Below are 15,998 nucleotides of genomic sequence, written 5' to 3'. Positions count from 1 at the left end.
TTCAGTTGCTAGTAACTTCTTGGGTCACATTTTGTTTCCTTGTATCTTTCTAAACATTACTGCCTTCTGGCAGTGAATGCTGCTGTAGAGAAATGTGCTTGTAGCTTAATATCTTTTCCCATCATCCGTGACCTGGTCTCTTTTTTGGGGGGAGGGGGCGGTGGGCTGGCTGCCTTAAATATCTTTTTTCTTTATCTGAGATCCAGTAACTTTATTGGGACATGCCTCTGTGTTCATCATTCTTTGTCTTTTTCCCTGGAACAGGGCTTTGCTTTTCAATCTGAGTCTGAGATCTTCTTTCATTTCAGGATAGGTCTTGAATTTATATTCAAATACCTCTCCTGTTACATTACTTTAGTTCTCTTCTTTAGGAGTCCCATGCTTCTTACCCGGCTTGGGGTCCTTGACCTCCACAATCATCTGCCTCCTCACTGGAAAAGTGGAAAAATAGAGAAAGTCCATCCTGCCTGCTTCCTACTTATGCTTATGTCAGCTCTCCTTTATGTGTCTTCCATATCTGTCATTTCCTCTTAATTGTTTTGAATTATTTGTTCATTTCTATTTTTATTGTATTCACTTTTTCTCAATCATCAACTCCATGTACCTCCCTGTGTGCTCAGTAGTGTGTCTTTTCTTTATGTTGCTTTCACTTTAGTTATCATTGGTCAACTGATTTTATTTTCTGTTACATTTCTTGATCAAGTTCTAATAGCTCATATTTTATCTCCTTTGACATGACTGTCTTTTCCCTTAGTTCTTGTGTATTAGCTTTTTGCAAATGCAAAAGAAAAGACACAATTACTGTGTTTTTAAAACATTAATGGTACTATGCTTGCACATTATTTTTAGCCATTCCATGATCATATTGTCTGATGAGTATTCTTCATCTGCTTTCTCCCTCCTGTTTTTTCTCCCTTTTTTATTTACAGTATCTTAGTATAGATCCTGTACTGCTTCTTTTCTACTATTGTTCACCTCTGAGTTATTCCTGGACCAACTATTTATAGGATGTTCACGTCAGGCAGAAGGAGGGCTGCTTCCAGGCTATCAGAAACTCTCCTTATGAGAGGGGTGTGTGGGGTGTGTGTGTGTGTATCCGTGTCCCAACTTACAGAGACTGCTCACCATGCAGAGTCTCTCTCCTGTTTGAGGTATGACTTCCTGCACGTATGTTTTATCCTTATATTTCCTTGTGAAGCTCTGATTTCCCTGCTTTTACCTTGTGATAAGTTGAGTCCAGATAACCTTACATCACTGTCTAAGCATTTATTTACTTATTTAATAGTTTTATTGAATTATAACATGCATACAGAAAAGTACATAAATCCCTAAGTTTAGAGCTTGATCAGTTTTTATAAAGTGAATGCACCTGTGTAGGCACCACATGGGTCAAGAACCAGAATATGAACCTTGATAAGTAAACTCCCAGTCCTGTGTTTCTGACCCAGCTCAGGGCCCTTGGTATCCACAAACATCTGCCTCCTCGTTGGAAAAGTGGGAAATATACAAACAGCTCATGCAGCTCAATATCAAAAAAAACAACCCAATCAAAAGGGCAGAAGATCTAAATAGACATTTCTCCAAAGAAGACACACAGATGGCCAAAAAGCACATGAAAAGATGCTCAACATCACTATTATTATTTGAGAAATGCAAATCAAAACTACAATGAGTTATCACCTCACACTGGTCAGAATGGCCATCATTAAAAAATCTACAAGCAATAAATGCTGAAGAGAGTGTGGAGAAAAGGGAACCCTCCAACACTGTTGGTGGGAATGTAAATTAGTATAACCATTATGGAGAACAGTCTGGAGATTCCTTAAACAACTAAATATAGAACTACCATATGATCCAGCAATCCCACTCCTGGTCATATATCCGGAGAAAACCATAATTCGAAAAAATACATGCACCCCCAATGTTCACTGCAGCACTGTTTACAATAGCCAAGGCATGGAAGCAGCCTAAATGTCCATTGTCAGAGGAATGGATAAAGAAGATATATATATACACACACACACAATGGAATATTACTCAGCCATAAAAAGAACAAAATAGGGACTTCTCTGGTGGCGCAGTGGTTAAGAATCTGCCTGTCAGGGCAGGGGACACGGGTTCGATCCCTGCTCCGGGAAGATCGCACATGCCGTGGAGCAAGTAAGCCTGTGTGCCACAACTACTGAAGCCCACACGCCTAGAGCCCGTGTTCCGAAACAAAGAGAAGCCACCACAATGAGAAGCCCGCGCACTGCAACAAAGAGTAGCCCCCACTCGATGCAACTAGAGAAAGCCCGCGTGCAGCAACGAAGACCCAACACAACAACAACAACAAAAATGAACAAAATAATGCCATTTGCAGCAACATGGATGGGCCTAGAGATTGTCATACTGAATGAAGTCAGACAGAGAAAGACAAATATCATATGATATAGCTTATGTGTAGAATCTTAAAAAAAATGGTACAAGTGAACTTATTTACAAAACAAATACAGTCACAGGTGTAGAAAATAAACTTACGGTTACTGGGGGGGAAAGGGGGTGGATAAATTGGGAGATTGGGATTGATATATACACACTACTATATATAAAATATGTAACTAATAAGGACCTACTGTATAGCACAGGGAACGCTACTCAGTACTCTGTAATGATCTATATGGGAAAAGAATCTAAAAAAGAGTAGCTATATGTATATGTATAACTGATTCACTTTACCGTACACCTGACACTAACACAACATTGTAAATCAACTATACTCCAATAAAAAATTTTTTAAAAAGAAAGAAAATACTGCACATTTTGGTTCTAATTTAACAGTACACACTCAACTGGAGAAACCCAAAGAATTTCACCTATGGTCGCTAATAAAGGCATGAGTCCAAGTATTGCCACTCTCTCTGCCTGCATCTTGCCTTGGCCTCCCTGAGTGAGCCCTTAAGACTTGCTCTAATTATTGCAGGACCTATGAGTAATAAACTCATCTACTTCAAAAAAAGAAAAGAAAACAAAAAGTGGGAAAAAATAGAGAAAGCCCTGCCTCCCAGGGCTTTCATGAGCCTCAGGATGACGGACATCAGAGCACTTTGTCATTTGTAAAGCGTGACGTGAATGCCAGCTATCCATCTAGAAGTCATCACAGTGACAAGCATTGGTGTGGTCCACCCCATTTGTTGAGCTGTGGAAATGAATCACAGAAAGGCAGTTGCTTGGCTTGGGCACACAGAGCAATGCTGGTGGCCAAGCTGAGGTCAGAGGCTACAGCTTTACAGTCACCTTTTCTGCTCATCCTTGTTGTCTGTTTTTAAACTGACTCCCAACACTAGTTTTCTCTTACTTATTTTTGAACTTCATATACATGGAGTCGTATAGTATCCCATTGTTCTAATAGACCATAATTTACCTGTTCTGCTGTTGGTAGGTGCTTGGGTTGTCTCCATCTTGGGAACTAAGAAATACAAATACTGTGGCTGTGAACATTCTTGACAATGTTTTTGGTGAACGTACACACACATTTCTGTTTGATACAAACCTAGGAGTGGAATTGCTGGTATTGCATTTCTTCAGCTTTAGTAAGTACTGTCAAAGAGTTTTCCAAAGTTGTGGAACTAAGAATCTCATCATCAGTTTATGAGACACTTGGTATTCTTACATCCTTGCTGACACTTGGTATTCTCCATCTCTTTCATTCTAGCCATTTTGGTCAGTGTGAAGAGGTAGCTGGTTGGTTTTGTTTGTTTGTTTCTATTTTTTAGCTGGTTGGTTTTAATTTGCTTTTCTCTGATGACTAATGAAACTGAGCATCTTTTCATGTTTTCTGGCCATCCTATATGTTTATATATCCTTTTATGTGAAATGTTTGTTCAAATCTTTTGCCCATTCTTCTATTTGGGTCTTTTTCTTGATTGATCAGTAGGAGTTTTAGGGGTTTGTTTTATATATATTCTGGATACAAATCTTTGTTGGTTCTGTGCCTTACAAATCTCTCTCCCATTGCATACATCTCTCACTTTCTTACAGTTGTCTTTGATAAACAGAAGTCCTTCATTTTGGGACTTCCTGGTGGTCCAGTGGTTAAGAATCCGCCTGCCAATGCAGGAGATACAGGTTAAATCCCTGGTCCGGGAAGATCCCCCATACCGCGGGGCAACTAAGCCCGTGCATCACAACTACTGAGCCAGTGCTCTAGAGCACACAAGCTGCAACTACTGAGCCCGTGCGCCACAACTAATGAAGCCCGCTCACTCTGGGGCCTGTGTGCCGAAACTACAGAGCCCGTGTGCTGCAACTACTGAAGCCTGCGCACCTAGACCCCATGCTCTACTACGAGAGAAGCCACCGCGATGAGAAGCCTGCGCACTGCAACAAAGAGTAGCCCCTGCTCGCCGCAGCCAGAGAAAAGCCTGCACGCAGCAATGAAGACCCAGCGCAGCCAAAGAAAAAAAGTTCTTCATTTTAACATTTCCCTACTCCAGCTCATTTTAATATTTAATATTAAATAGTATGATTAATAGTATAATTAGTATAATAGTATAATAAATAGTATAATTCATAAATTTTTTTCCTTTATGGCTAGTACTTTTTTTGTTCTGTTTAAGAAATCTTTGCCTGACCTCATTCTCCTTTTCTTTGATGATTAGAAAAGTTAGAGAAAACACTGTCTATAAAGCTCACACACCACTGTCTTCCTCTCTCTCCTAAGGGGCAATTAGGTCTCCTAATCCTAAACACTGCTAGCCCATAAATTCACCTCCTGGGCCCGCCTTGTTTCATGAATATGTGTCCACACACTGACACCATGCTCTGGAAGAGCTCTTAGGTCAAAGTGCATGAAATCACACACTTAACAAGGTGCCGTTGGTCTTTATGGGGACCAGCTGGTGCTGTGCTCCAGCCACTCATCCTGTTACCACTCCATTGAGAGAAGGACAATAATGGGAATGTGGAGGCTTTTCTGAACCCAAATGTGCAAAATTCCACTCGACTCATCAACTTCTTTAGGGGCACAGAGCAGCTCTGACATACTTGAAAAATGAAAAAGGGCTGTGGGCTGTTCTGAGCTCATTGTCAAGCCTGCGGTTCTGCTTTCCCTCCCTTTGCGCCTTTGTTTCTGTCCCTTCAACATCTAAACATTTTCCAACTTTGGACAGCACAGTTGCGCGTCTCCTCTGCGCAGATGTTCGCGATTACTTGGAACAGCCGGCCTCTATACTGAGTCCTCACACCCTCACGAGCCCCGCAGGGACTGCCCTGAGCTGTACGTGGGGACCCTGCCTGAGGTGTACCCTCCGGTCCACGGCTGCGCCCTGTAGGATGGAGCCTTCAGGCATTGTCGCCATGTTTGGGTCTGGCATCCTGGAAGCACTGCGTCTTTCAAAGAGCCTTAAGTACATCTGTTCTCAATTTTCAGACCACAAGGCGAGGATTTGGGTGCAAGGAGTTTATCTGGGAAGTGATCCCAGGAAGCACTGTGAGGGGGCAGGGAAATGAGGGGTGATCAAGCAAGGTGCACTGGTGGGCGGACAACAGACCACCCCTGGGACCTTGCCAGATGTGTGGACCTTGCCTCAGAGCCATTCCACCCAGGGACGGGTGTCCAGCTCCCATCCCTTGTGGTCAAGGGTTGCTCTGTGGCCAGAGAACAGCTTCTAACAGGCAGATCAGGGAAGCAGCAGGACATGTGGGGGGATGGTGTCTGCCCTGAGTCCTGCAGGGGAGACGGAGGCAGATGGGGAGGACACCAGCCATGTCTGCTTCAGTTATTTTGATAAAGTGTCTCATTCTGAGTACTTTACCCATGTCCAAATTTCCCATTAATACAAATGGGAAAATGGGAGTCTGTGTTTTTAAATGCTTTTTCCTGTTTTAGTAGAATTATTTTAATTGTATATTCGTGGATGGTAAGAAACTCTTTAGGTGAAATACTGTAAGAAATCACAGGTGGCTCAGTGGGGCTAGCAAGCAGGTGACCTCAGGGAGGATTGAAGTTTGCCTCTTTAACCCCAGGGCAGCCCTGAGCCTACATCACCTGTTGGGTTCTCACTCCTGAGGCCGCATAGCAGCTGCAGCAGCCTCAGCTCCAGAGCGAGCCCGCCCTGAGGAGGCTTGGTTGCTGAGGTTCTTTTCCCGTGCGCTCTGTAGGACCAGTGGGAATCTGCCTTGTACCTTCCTACATTGAATGGATCTGCTTGTTAAGGGCTCCCAGGCCCCAGCCTGCATCGGATGCCTCCTAGGCCCTCAATAGCTAGTGCAGGAACTGCTGAGCTCAACCCCCAGGAGGTGAGCCCTCCTAGGAATAAATGCATGGAATTTTGTTGAGCTAAATGAACTAGTTGAAATGATGCATCTGTTTTTTTTGATATCCAGATACATGACCCTCCTTCTTCCCCTCATGTTTCAAATCCCAAATCCAAACTGGTCAGGGAGTCCCACCTTCCGGCCCCATTGTGACCTGTGTGCGGAGTTCTCGGCAGTCACGTTCCTTCCCTTGTCAGCAGCATCTGATGTGCGCTGGACTGTGGTGCCTGGTGGAAGGAGATACATCCTGCAAAACCAAACTGGACCCTCCCCTGGATGGCACAGAGTGTGGGGCAGACAAGGTAACCCAGCTTCTCACTGCCCCCAGCAGGCAACCCCATATCCCCTGCACATTGGCACCTCTTCTGAAAGGTGGTCCGCACTGCACTCAGGAGCCCCTGAAGCACCCCCTGGCCACCCCAGAAATTCCATGGAGCCCACTTAAGGCACAGAGGCATATGTTCAGCTCTCTCCTGTTTTTCTTATACAGGAATCATTTACTCAATATTTGTATTAAACTAACTCCTTTTGTCACATGAGTGAATTTACTTAAAACTTTTATATCAGTAGACCGTAAATGGAAAAACAGGATCACTTGCCGTGCAGAAAAGGCTGTCGTAAGATGATTTTAATGAGAACAATACTAGCGGTTAAGAGCGCCAGTCTTCAGCCTGATCTTCATTAACAGGAGAGACTGGCAAGTGTTAGGAGAGGTGTTCAGGACCAGCAACCACAGCCTAAGGCTTTCTCTCTAGTCTTATTGTACGAACTGAAAGAGCTGTTGTGATCAGGACCATTAAGTCACATCTCCTGCTCCAGGGTTTGTGCCACACACATTGGGAAATTATTTTCGAGGATTGGCTTTCTCTTATCCTCAGAAAGAGCCAAGGTTCTCCCACGTGGCACCAGCTGTATCATCTCCAAGCACCAATCCCAACCCTGAAGTTCAAAACTACAGAGCCAGGAAATACTGCCTTTCAGAAAGAGACTCATATTAAACAGTTTGCAGAAGATAGGTTTCTCCATGAGCCATGTGAATTCATCCTTTTTCTGGGAATTTAGAGAACCTCCACTGAACACATTCACGTGGAAGTTTAGGGTAAAATCCAAACCCCAGAGCCATAGCAGTGTCAGGTTGGATATGGAAGGAATGTCACCAATGTCACCAGGGTTAGCAAACTTACACACCCCGAAATAGTCTACTTTTGTGTAAATTAACAAAAATTGGGTTTCGGAGGCGTGGTGTTTTCTCACATGGAGGGGATCTCAGTTTTTAGTGAGTAAGCAGGTTTGCTGCCCTGCTGTGTTTCAGTGGTGCCGCGCGGGGGAGTGTGTGAACAAGACGCCCATCCCGGAGCACGTGGATGGAGACTGGAGCCTGTGGGGCAGCTGGAGCATGTGCAGCCGCACGTGTGGCACGGGAGCCCGCTTCCGGCAGAGGAAATGCGACAACCCTCCGTAAGTCCCCCTGACCAGCCTTCTCCAGGGTGCGTGGATCGGGGTTTCCAAACTGCAGCTCGCATTGCCTTGCAGAGCAGGGTCTGTCTCCCGCCATTGATTTGAGCTGAAGGAAAGTGAACTTGAACCGAAGGTCCAGGTTGCCGGGCATTGTGTGCATCAGATGGCATCTCAGCTCAAACAGAACTCTCTCTGTAACAGAGATGCAGTAAGTCCTGTGGGGAGCTGGCTACCCTTCCTTGCGTGGGCCCTGGTAGAACCGTTTCTCATCCAGCTGGAAGAGAATCCCTCCCGGCCTGCTTCCTGGCTGCCTTAGACAAGGGTTATCCCAGGGAAGCTGGCAGACCTTCAGAAAAGTGAGACTGACCTTCAAATTGATTATGAGCTAATCTGGGAGCAGCCTGGCTGTTGATAAGTTGCAAAGCATTTGTGGGTTCCACTCTTTTGTATCCAAATATCTTTCACCTGTCCTGTTAGAACTGTTTGACAGAAAATAGTTTTAGTTTTGTTTCCTCATAGGCTTCCTTTTATTGACTATGATGATGCCATAATCCTTGTTCACCTCTACACATTTGTTCCAAAAAACTCAGGGCTAGATCTTATGCTTACCTGTAATAATTCCTTTATCACAGGTTTATTTTTTCTCCTTTTCTCTTGAAATTTCCCATTTTTTTTTTTGAAATTTCCCATTTTTAATATTTCTTTAAATAATCTGTTTTACATCTTGTGTGCCATCACATTAATTTTTGAAAATGAGCAAGTTATAAATTATGACTAAAAGGAAATGGTTTATATCTACAATTAAATCGTATTGATGAATAATTAGCAAACCTCTCCTGTATTTAAAAATTCTAATGTCCAATGTGTATCCCAAACCAATTAAATCACAAACTCTGCAGGTGGGGCCCAGGAATCAGATGTGCCAAATCTCTCTGGGCGACTCCAACGACCAGCCAAGGTTGAGAACCTCCAGATTAAAGGAAAACTTACACTCACAGTTTAGTCAATGTCAGGAACACTGTATTTTCTGGTAGTGCTGTAAGCATTGGCATTATGTATTGTCTTATTAAAACTTTTCCCTCCAGCACCCAGCAGAGTGCCTGACAGATAGTAGGTAGGTATTTAATCTTTTAGAAGTGAATTCTTAATTAAAAGCATAGGTGGTATATTAGGATTTTCCAGAGAGGCAGAACCAATAGCCATATACGTATGATTTATTATCGGCTCACATGGTTATGGAGGCTGAGAAATTCCGTGATCTACCACATGCAAGCTGAAGGTCCAGGTATAATTCAGTCTGAGTCTGAAGGCCTGAGGACCAGGGGAGCCCATGATGTAAATCCCAGTCCAAGGGCAGGAGAAGATGAGAGGAGACATCGCAGCTCAAACAGTGAGGCCTCCTTCTGCCTTTTGTTCTAATCAGGCCCTCAGTGGATTGGGTGATGCCCACCCACACTGGGGAGGGCAACTGCTCTAGGAGTCCACCAATCCAAATGCTAATCTCATCTGGAAACACCCTCACAAACACCCCCAGGAAGAATTTTTAGTCTCGGCATCCCACGGCCAGTCAAGTTGGTACATAAAATTTGCCATCATAGATGGGTAGATGATTAGAAAACCTATTTAGCTAAGTGGTGAGAGTTTAATAGTGGCTTCAGTTTTTCCATTTCTCTGTGATGATGTTAAAATAGTTCCACCTCTCGCCCAAAGAAGAGAGCTCTGGGTTTGGAATCATGGTGTGGAGATTTGGGCCTGGTTTGGTTGGTTATTGGTCGTGTGACCTCAAGGAAGACCCTTCTCTCTCTGGGCCTCAGCTTCCTCCTTTACAGGGAGCTGGCATGGTACAGTAGGAAGAGCCAGGCTTCAAAGCCAGAACAGACAAGGCTTCAAATCCCAGGGCCACTTTTTTTTTTTTTTTCAGTACGCGGGCCTCTCACTGCTGTGGCCTCTCCCATTGCGGAGCACAGGCTCCAGACGCGCAGGCTCAGTGGCCATGGCTCACGGGCCTAGCCGCTCCACGGCATGTGGGATCTTCCCGGACCGGGGCACGAACCCATGTCTCCTGCATCGGCAGGCGGACTCCCAACCACTGCGCCACCAGGGAAGCCCTCAGGGCCACTTTTTATAGCAACAGGCAGCTGTTACCTTCCTATCCATCTAAAAATTGGAAAAATCCATGGGAATGCATGTAAAGTACATGATCTGTATTTACTACACGGCCCCTCTTGATATTAGCACCAGGAGAAGAACAGGGGCAAGACCACATGCCCTACCTCCTACCTCGCAGCACTGTTTTGAGGCTCAGAGGAGAAAGGATTTGTTAAGTGCAGAGCACAATTTGCAAAGGCTGTGGCTGTCATGGGTGCTTCATGTTTGTGATTGGAGCTCAGGTGCTCTGGCCAAGGACTGCTCTCCTTTGGCACATTACATACATCATCCCAGGTCAGGTGACACCCAGTAAATGTCATAGTAGGGGAATATCTGACCCTTTAAATACCTCTGGAAGGACCCTGTGTCCCAAGATGGTCAACAATAGGATTGTGTTTAGGTGAAGGCATCCTTGCAAGAATAAGATGTTATCAATGCTGAGCAAATGTGTTAGGCACAATTTTCATGGGACCTGATTTTGTGTTTTGTGAAGATGACGTCGGCTAAGGCGCACCCACCCCCCCAACCATGCTTCGGCTGTGCCCATTGTCCCCACCCCAGCTGCTTTCTCTCTTCTGGGCACAGGGGCATTTTGTGATAGGAGGCTCCTAAAGACCCCTGAGTTCAGAGGGCTGAGTGAACATACCCCCCACCCTGGCCTGTACTGCCATGGGATTTCCCATGCTGCATCCTCACCCCACCCCTCCAGGCCCATTGGCCCCATAAAGAGGCTGTTCTGGAAATCCCAAAGTTGTTTTAAAAACCTTCTTCCATTCCTCTGCTTTATCAGGTGGCCCCCAACTGGCGGTCACGAACTTCATCTCTCCTTGTCCCCTTCCTACATCTTATCATTGAGGAATGGGGAATCTGTAGGACTACCACATGTAGACAGCTGAGGGGTTTTATGGGTCTCAGCACATCAGGTGGTTGTGGGCTCTGACACATCTCCAGGAGGGAAGTCTTCCAGCAACACCCCGTGGGGCAGGGCAACTGGAGAAGGACCCGAGAGAGAACACCCTCCTCGGAGATGCCTCTCCAACATGTTGCCTTCAGTAAACCTGCACAGGGCCCTAACTCAGGGCCAGGGACCCTGCTCGGTGTACACTTAAGATAAGCAAAACTGAAAAAAAAAAAAAAAGATAAGCAAAACTGGATTAAGTCCCCGCCCCCCTATAGGGGCATAGTCCCGCCAACTGCCCTTGGTTTTCTCCTGGACACCTCAAACCTGATGGTTCCTAAGCTGCGATCTCTCCTCCCCCAAACTCCCCTCCCAGCCCACGTCCCCCTCAGTAAATAGCACCACCATCTGTTGCATAGGTCGAGTTCAAAGCCCCTGAGTGTATGCATGGCCCCTTGTCCCCTCTCTTCCTCCTCCATCTCTGATAATGATGAGAACAGGGCACGCAGGGCCCTGTCCAGGTGCCAGGTTCCCTTCTAGACATTTGCACATAGTAAATCACCTAAATTTGTCATAAGGGAGAGGCGTCTTTTTTGTCCCCTTTGCACATGTTAAAAATTGAATCATATGGAGGTTAGGTAACTTGCTGCAGGTCACACAGCTGGGCAACGGCCGGTCAGGTTTGGACCCAGTAGCGAGGCTCCAGTGTCCTCTCGGACGATCAGCATCAGCCTCCCTGCTTCCCACATGATCCCCCCGGCCCCCAAATTCATTCTCCACAGAAAGCCAGAGACATCCACTTACCAGTAAAGCCAATTATACCTCTTCCAGCTTCAGCCCTTTTGTTCACTCCCCGCTGCACTTAGAATGAAATCCATGCTCTTCACCGTGGCCCCTGTATTAGTTTCCTGTGACTACCGTAATAAATTACCAGGACTTGGTGTCTTTTTTTTTCAATTTATTTTATTTTTTATTTATTTATTTTTGGCTGTGTTGTGTCTTCGTTTCTTTGCGTGGGCTTTCTCTAGTTGCGGTGAGTGGGGGCTACCCTTCATTGCGGTGGCTTCTCTTGTTGCAGAGCATGGGCTGTAAGCTCACGGGCTTCAGTAGTTGTGGCTCGCGGGCTGTAGAGAGCAGGCTCAGTAGTGTGGCGCACAGGCTTAGTTGCTCTGCGGCATGTGGGATCTTCCCAGACCAGGGATCAAACCTGTGTCCCCTGCGCTGGCAGGTGGATTCTTAACCACTGCACCACCAGGGAAGTCCCTTGGTGTCTTAAAACAATATAAATTTATCCTCTCACAGTTCTGGAAACCAGGAGTTTGAAGTCAAGGTGTCAGCAGAATTGATTCCTTCCTGAAACTCTGAAGGAGAATCCATTGCTCTCCTGTCCCCTTGCCCTTGGTGGCTGCCGGCCTTCTCTGCCCTATAGACTTACCACTCTAGCCTCTGCCCCTGCCTTCATATGGACGTCTTCTCTGTGCTTCTCCTCACCACCTCTTCTCTTCTCAGGACACTGGCCATTGGGTTTAGGGGCCACCCTAATCCAGGATGATCTCATCTCATAATTATGAGATCCCGATGATATCTAGCAAGACCCTTTTCCCAGTTAAGGTCACATTTGCAGGTTCTGGGTGGGTTTGTCTTTGCAGGGGAAGGCACCACCCTATTCAACCTACTGCACCTCCTTTCTGTTGTCAGACACAACGCCCCAACCTCCGGACCTGGGTCAGTGCTCCTTTCCCTCTTCCAGGCTTCCTTTGCCCTCTTTGTGTCTTCTCTTCAGACAGGTCTCCTCCCCTGACCACCCTGCCCGAGGTGGGTGCCTGCTCTACACGCTCTCTCTGCACCCTTTCCTAACGTTACAGGTATTATAGTGATTTATAATTACTCATATGCATTTGCTCACTTGTTTTCACTGTGTCCTCCCCCACTGACCTTTGAGCTGTTGGGCCCCATCCTCCTTCCATGCCCACAGCAGACCAGCCCTCTGTAATGTGTACTTGACCACCTGACTGTCTAGATGCATGCTTGCTGAGAAAAAGCGAACTTTCTGATCTTCCAGTGCTGCAAAACACACATCTAATATCGTCTTTCCTTAAAAAACACAAAGGTTATTGTGAATTATTATGCCAAGGAGGTGGGTCACCAGGTAGGCCCCTCCCCTTGCACCATCTAGCCTCACTGAGGCCCACAAACTGTGAACAGCCAGGAATGGGGTCCAGGTGCCCCTGGGCATGAGGGCCATCTTCACCTGTGCCTTCCCTGCCCCAGTGAGGCTGTGCTCACAGCTAGAGGTGCTCAGAGCCATCTCAAGAGCAAGCTCCAAACATAATCTGACTTTGTTTATTACAAGTGAGAGAAACAATATGTTTTTGCTCCTATAATAGTTACGCCTTGGTGGTCGGTCCAGTCTTTTGCAATAACAGTGTAGCTCCATTTCCTGTTCTGAAGCAACAGGCTCTTTTTCCCCTGTAGTTTTCTACAAGGTTTCTCACCTTCATGGAACCACCCAGGTGAACGGGAAGAGAAGGGGCTGGCCTTGTGGGGGCAGCTTTGCAGCAGTCCTGGTTCCTTCCCAGGGAGATGCAGGAGCAGAGAGGGTTTGCTGAAGTCCAGGCAGTAGTTGTCAGCCTGCTTTTGCAGAATGGCCTGAGGTGGTGATTGTTACAAAGCACAGCTGATGGAGGCCCCAAGCCAAGCTCTGACCAAAACAACATCCTCTCCCGGCTCACTCCTTAAATCACCAGGCTCACTGCCTTGAGATTTCCCAAGAATGTCCAAATCTCACTGCTATGTACATCTCCTACTTGGAACTCTCCCACCACCCTCTCCCCACCCCCTTCACTTTATATTCCTGGCACCTTTCCCATCTTCTGCAGCTGGTTTATTCACTGTCCAAAATACTGGCAAAAGAGTCCCCCCATTTTTTTCTCTAGTCTTGGTCTTTACAGCTATTGGAATTTTTATTTCTTGCCAACTAACATCAAGGCTTTGGGGACCATCCGTGTTTTTAATCCAGCTTCCTAAGCTTGTCCTTTCCTGACATAATTTGTGTCGCTGTCAGTGGGAGATTTTGCCAAAAGACTGCAATGCAGAGAGTTCATCTCTAATGTGAGTTCTGGTACCCCATCAGGAGGCTTGTGTTTGGGGGGTGGCTGGGGAGTAGGGTGGGGAGAAAAGGCTCCATTGATCTTGTGTGAAAAGCCAGCTCTGCACAGGAAGGATGGGGAGGTGAGTGGATCTTAGAAGCAGGAGTGCGTTAGGGTCACCACACAGCGTCCACACCCTGAGCATCAGGAAGGAAAGCAGCCCACCTCCTCCCAAGACCTTGGGGAGTGAAGTTATGTTCCTGTAATGGCTTTTTGCTTCCACAGGGAAGCACCCCCACAGGTATGCACCCCCATACGTGTGCTTTTAACGTATGAGGTACTCACAGGGATAGTTTTTAAAAATCACAGTTTTCTGCACTTGAGCCTAAGTTCTTGGTACTTTTCAGAGGAGGCCTTAACACTAGGACGGCGGCTGCCCTGCGGGGGCATTAGTAGCCCTGCAGCACTTTGATCCCGCGGCTGTGCCCTGCTTGCTCCTTGGAGCTCTTGGTGCAAGAACAGGAGGCAGAACCGCTGAAGTCACCCTGTCTCTGGGTGGTGAGCGGGTCTTAACCACTGTGGTGGCTTTATCTTCTGATCTACCTTCATTCAATAGAGCAGAGCAAAAAACCCAAAAGCGCTGCCACTCAGCTGCCTCTTGCTCTTCCTTCCACCTGAATGCTGCCTGTCATCCAGGGAAAGGGCAGACCTGCTGTCTGTGATGCTGATCATCTGAGCAGAACTTCGTGCTTCCCTGCACTGTGCTGGGTCTGCCTGGGGCCCTTGGGACCCACCTGGCAGGAGCCGGTCCTACCCAACAGGAGCTCAGAGGGACTCGGCTTTCTCTCAGAATTTTCTCTCCGCTTTCCGGGTTCTCCCCCCAGCCTCTCTACCTTATGCTTTTCCTTGTTTTATACATCTTTCTGATGGTGTAATGTGCAGAAAGGGCACCTACCCTTGAGTATGTGGCTCCCAGCACAGCACTGCTCATCACGGTGGAGCGCATGTGCTGGGCACGTGTGCAGGTGCGTGTTGGCTCCTGGTGCGTGTGTGACAGGGTGAGGGCCTGGTTTGCAGAGTGGCCATGCCATCCCCTTGCCCTGAGCAGCAGTAAGCTTCCACCTGCCCCCAGCCTCCCCAGTGCTCGGTGCTGTATGTCTTTTCCACTCTGACCATTCTGGTGGGTGTGTAGTGGTATCTTGTTGAGGTTGTCCTGTGCGTTTCTTTCATAAGCAGTGAGGCTGAGCATCTGATTGTGTCCGTAGTTGCCACTTGGATATCCTTTCCTGTGACCTGCCTGTTCCAGTCATTTGGGTTTATGTCTAAACTCCTACTGTTGCAAGAAGGGGGACCCCTTCCAGGGCCCAAGAGTGGGCTCTTGTCTAACACTCGGAAATGAATTATCCGAGGAATCACACATGTTGACAAAGCAAGATACTTTATTGGGAAGGGGTGCCCAGGCGGAGAGCAGCAGGGTAAGAGAACCCAGGAGGACTGCTCTGCCACGTGGCTCGCAGTCTTGGGTTTTAGGGTGATGGGATTAGTTTCCGGGTTGTCTCTGGCCAATCATTCTGACTCAGGGTCCTTCCTGGTGGTACGTGCATTGCTCAGCCAAGATGGATTCCAGCGAGAAGGATTCTGGGAGGTTGGCAGGACATATGGAATGGCATCTCCTCTCTCCTTCTGACCTTTCCCGAATTCTTCTGGATGGCAGTAGCTTGTTAGTTCTACATCCCTTACCAGGACCTCGTGTTGTAAGATAACTCATGCAGGTGGTTACTGTGGTGCCTGACCGGCGCAGGCACTGGTTTCTGTTTTCTGGTTTCTGACAGTGGTTCTGACACTGGTTTCTGACAGTGGTTCCCCTAACTGTAATTTGTTCATATTAAGAAAGTCCTGATAGAGTACAAATAGAAATTGGGGATTGATATTGGAGAAGCATCTTGAAAATCCATCACACCCCCCATGCCTGTCTCAGTGGGTGAGGCTGGCATTCCTCGCCTCACAGGAGCCAGTGGATAGCCCCCATCCCTAACCTGCTCCTGCTGCAACCAGGAGCACTTGTGAGTCACACTGTCTTATCTCCACCACTCACTTCCCCGCTGTGC

The 15,998-nt window shown here is 46.9% G+C and overlaps 1 protein-coding gene across 1 annotated transcript in view; it reads left to right on the top strand.

Moving 5' to 3' along the window:
* The window catches only part of ADAMTS17 (ADAM metallopeptidase with thrombospondin type 1 motif 17), a 346,664-nt gene that overhangs the window by 206,245 nt on the left and 124,421 nt on the right, over positions 1-15,998 (top strand). The window contains exons 10-11 of the mRNA XM_024732060.1: positions 6,498-6,599; positions 7,610-7,755. Coding sequence (XP_024587828.1) covers positions 6,498-6,599; positions 7,610-7,755 — 248 coding nt within the window. The remainder of the gene's footprint in view (positions 1-6,497; positions 6,600-7,609; positions 7,756-15,998) is intronic.

The sequence above is a fragment of the Neophocaena asiaeorientalis genome, unplaced genomic scaffold (assembly GCF_003031525.2).
Source record: "Neophocaena asiaeorientalis asiaeorientalis breed wild unplaced genomic scaffold, Neophocaena_asiaeorientalis_V1.1 scaffold362, whole genome shotgun sequence".
Lineage (NCBI taxonomy): Eukaryota > Metazoa > Chordata > Mammalia > Artiodactyla > Phocoenidae > Neophocaena > Neophocaena asiaeorientalis.
The sequence above is the reverse complement of the archived record's forward strand: the minus strand, read 5'-3'. Positions and strand labels throughout refer to the sequence as shown.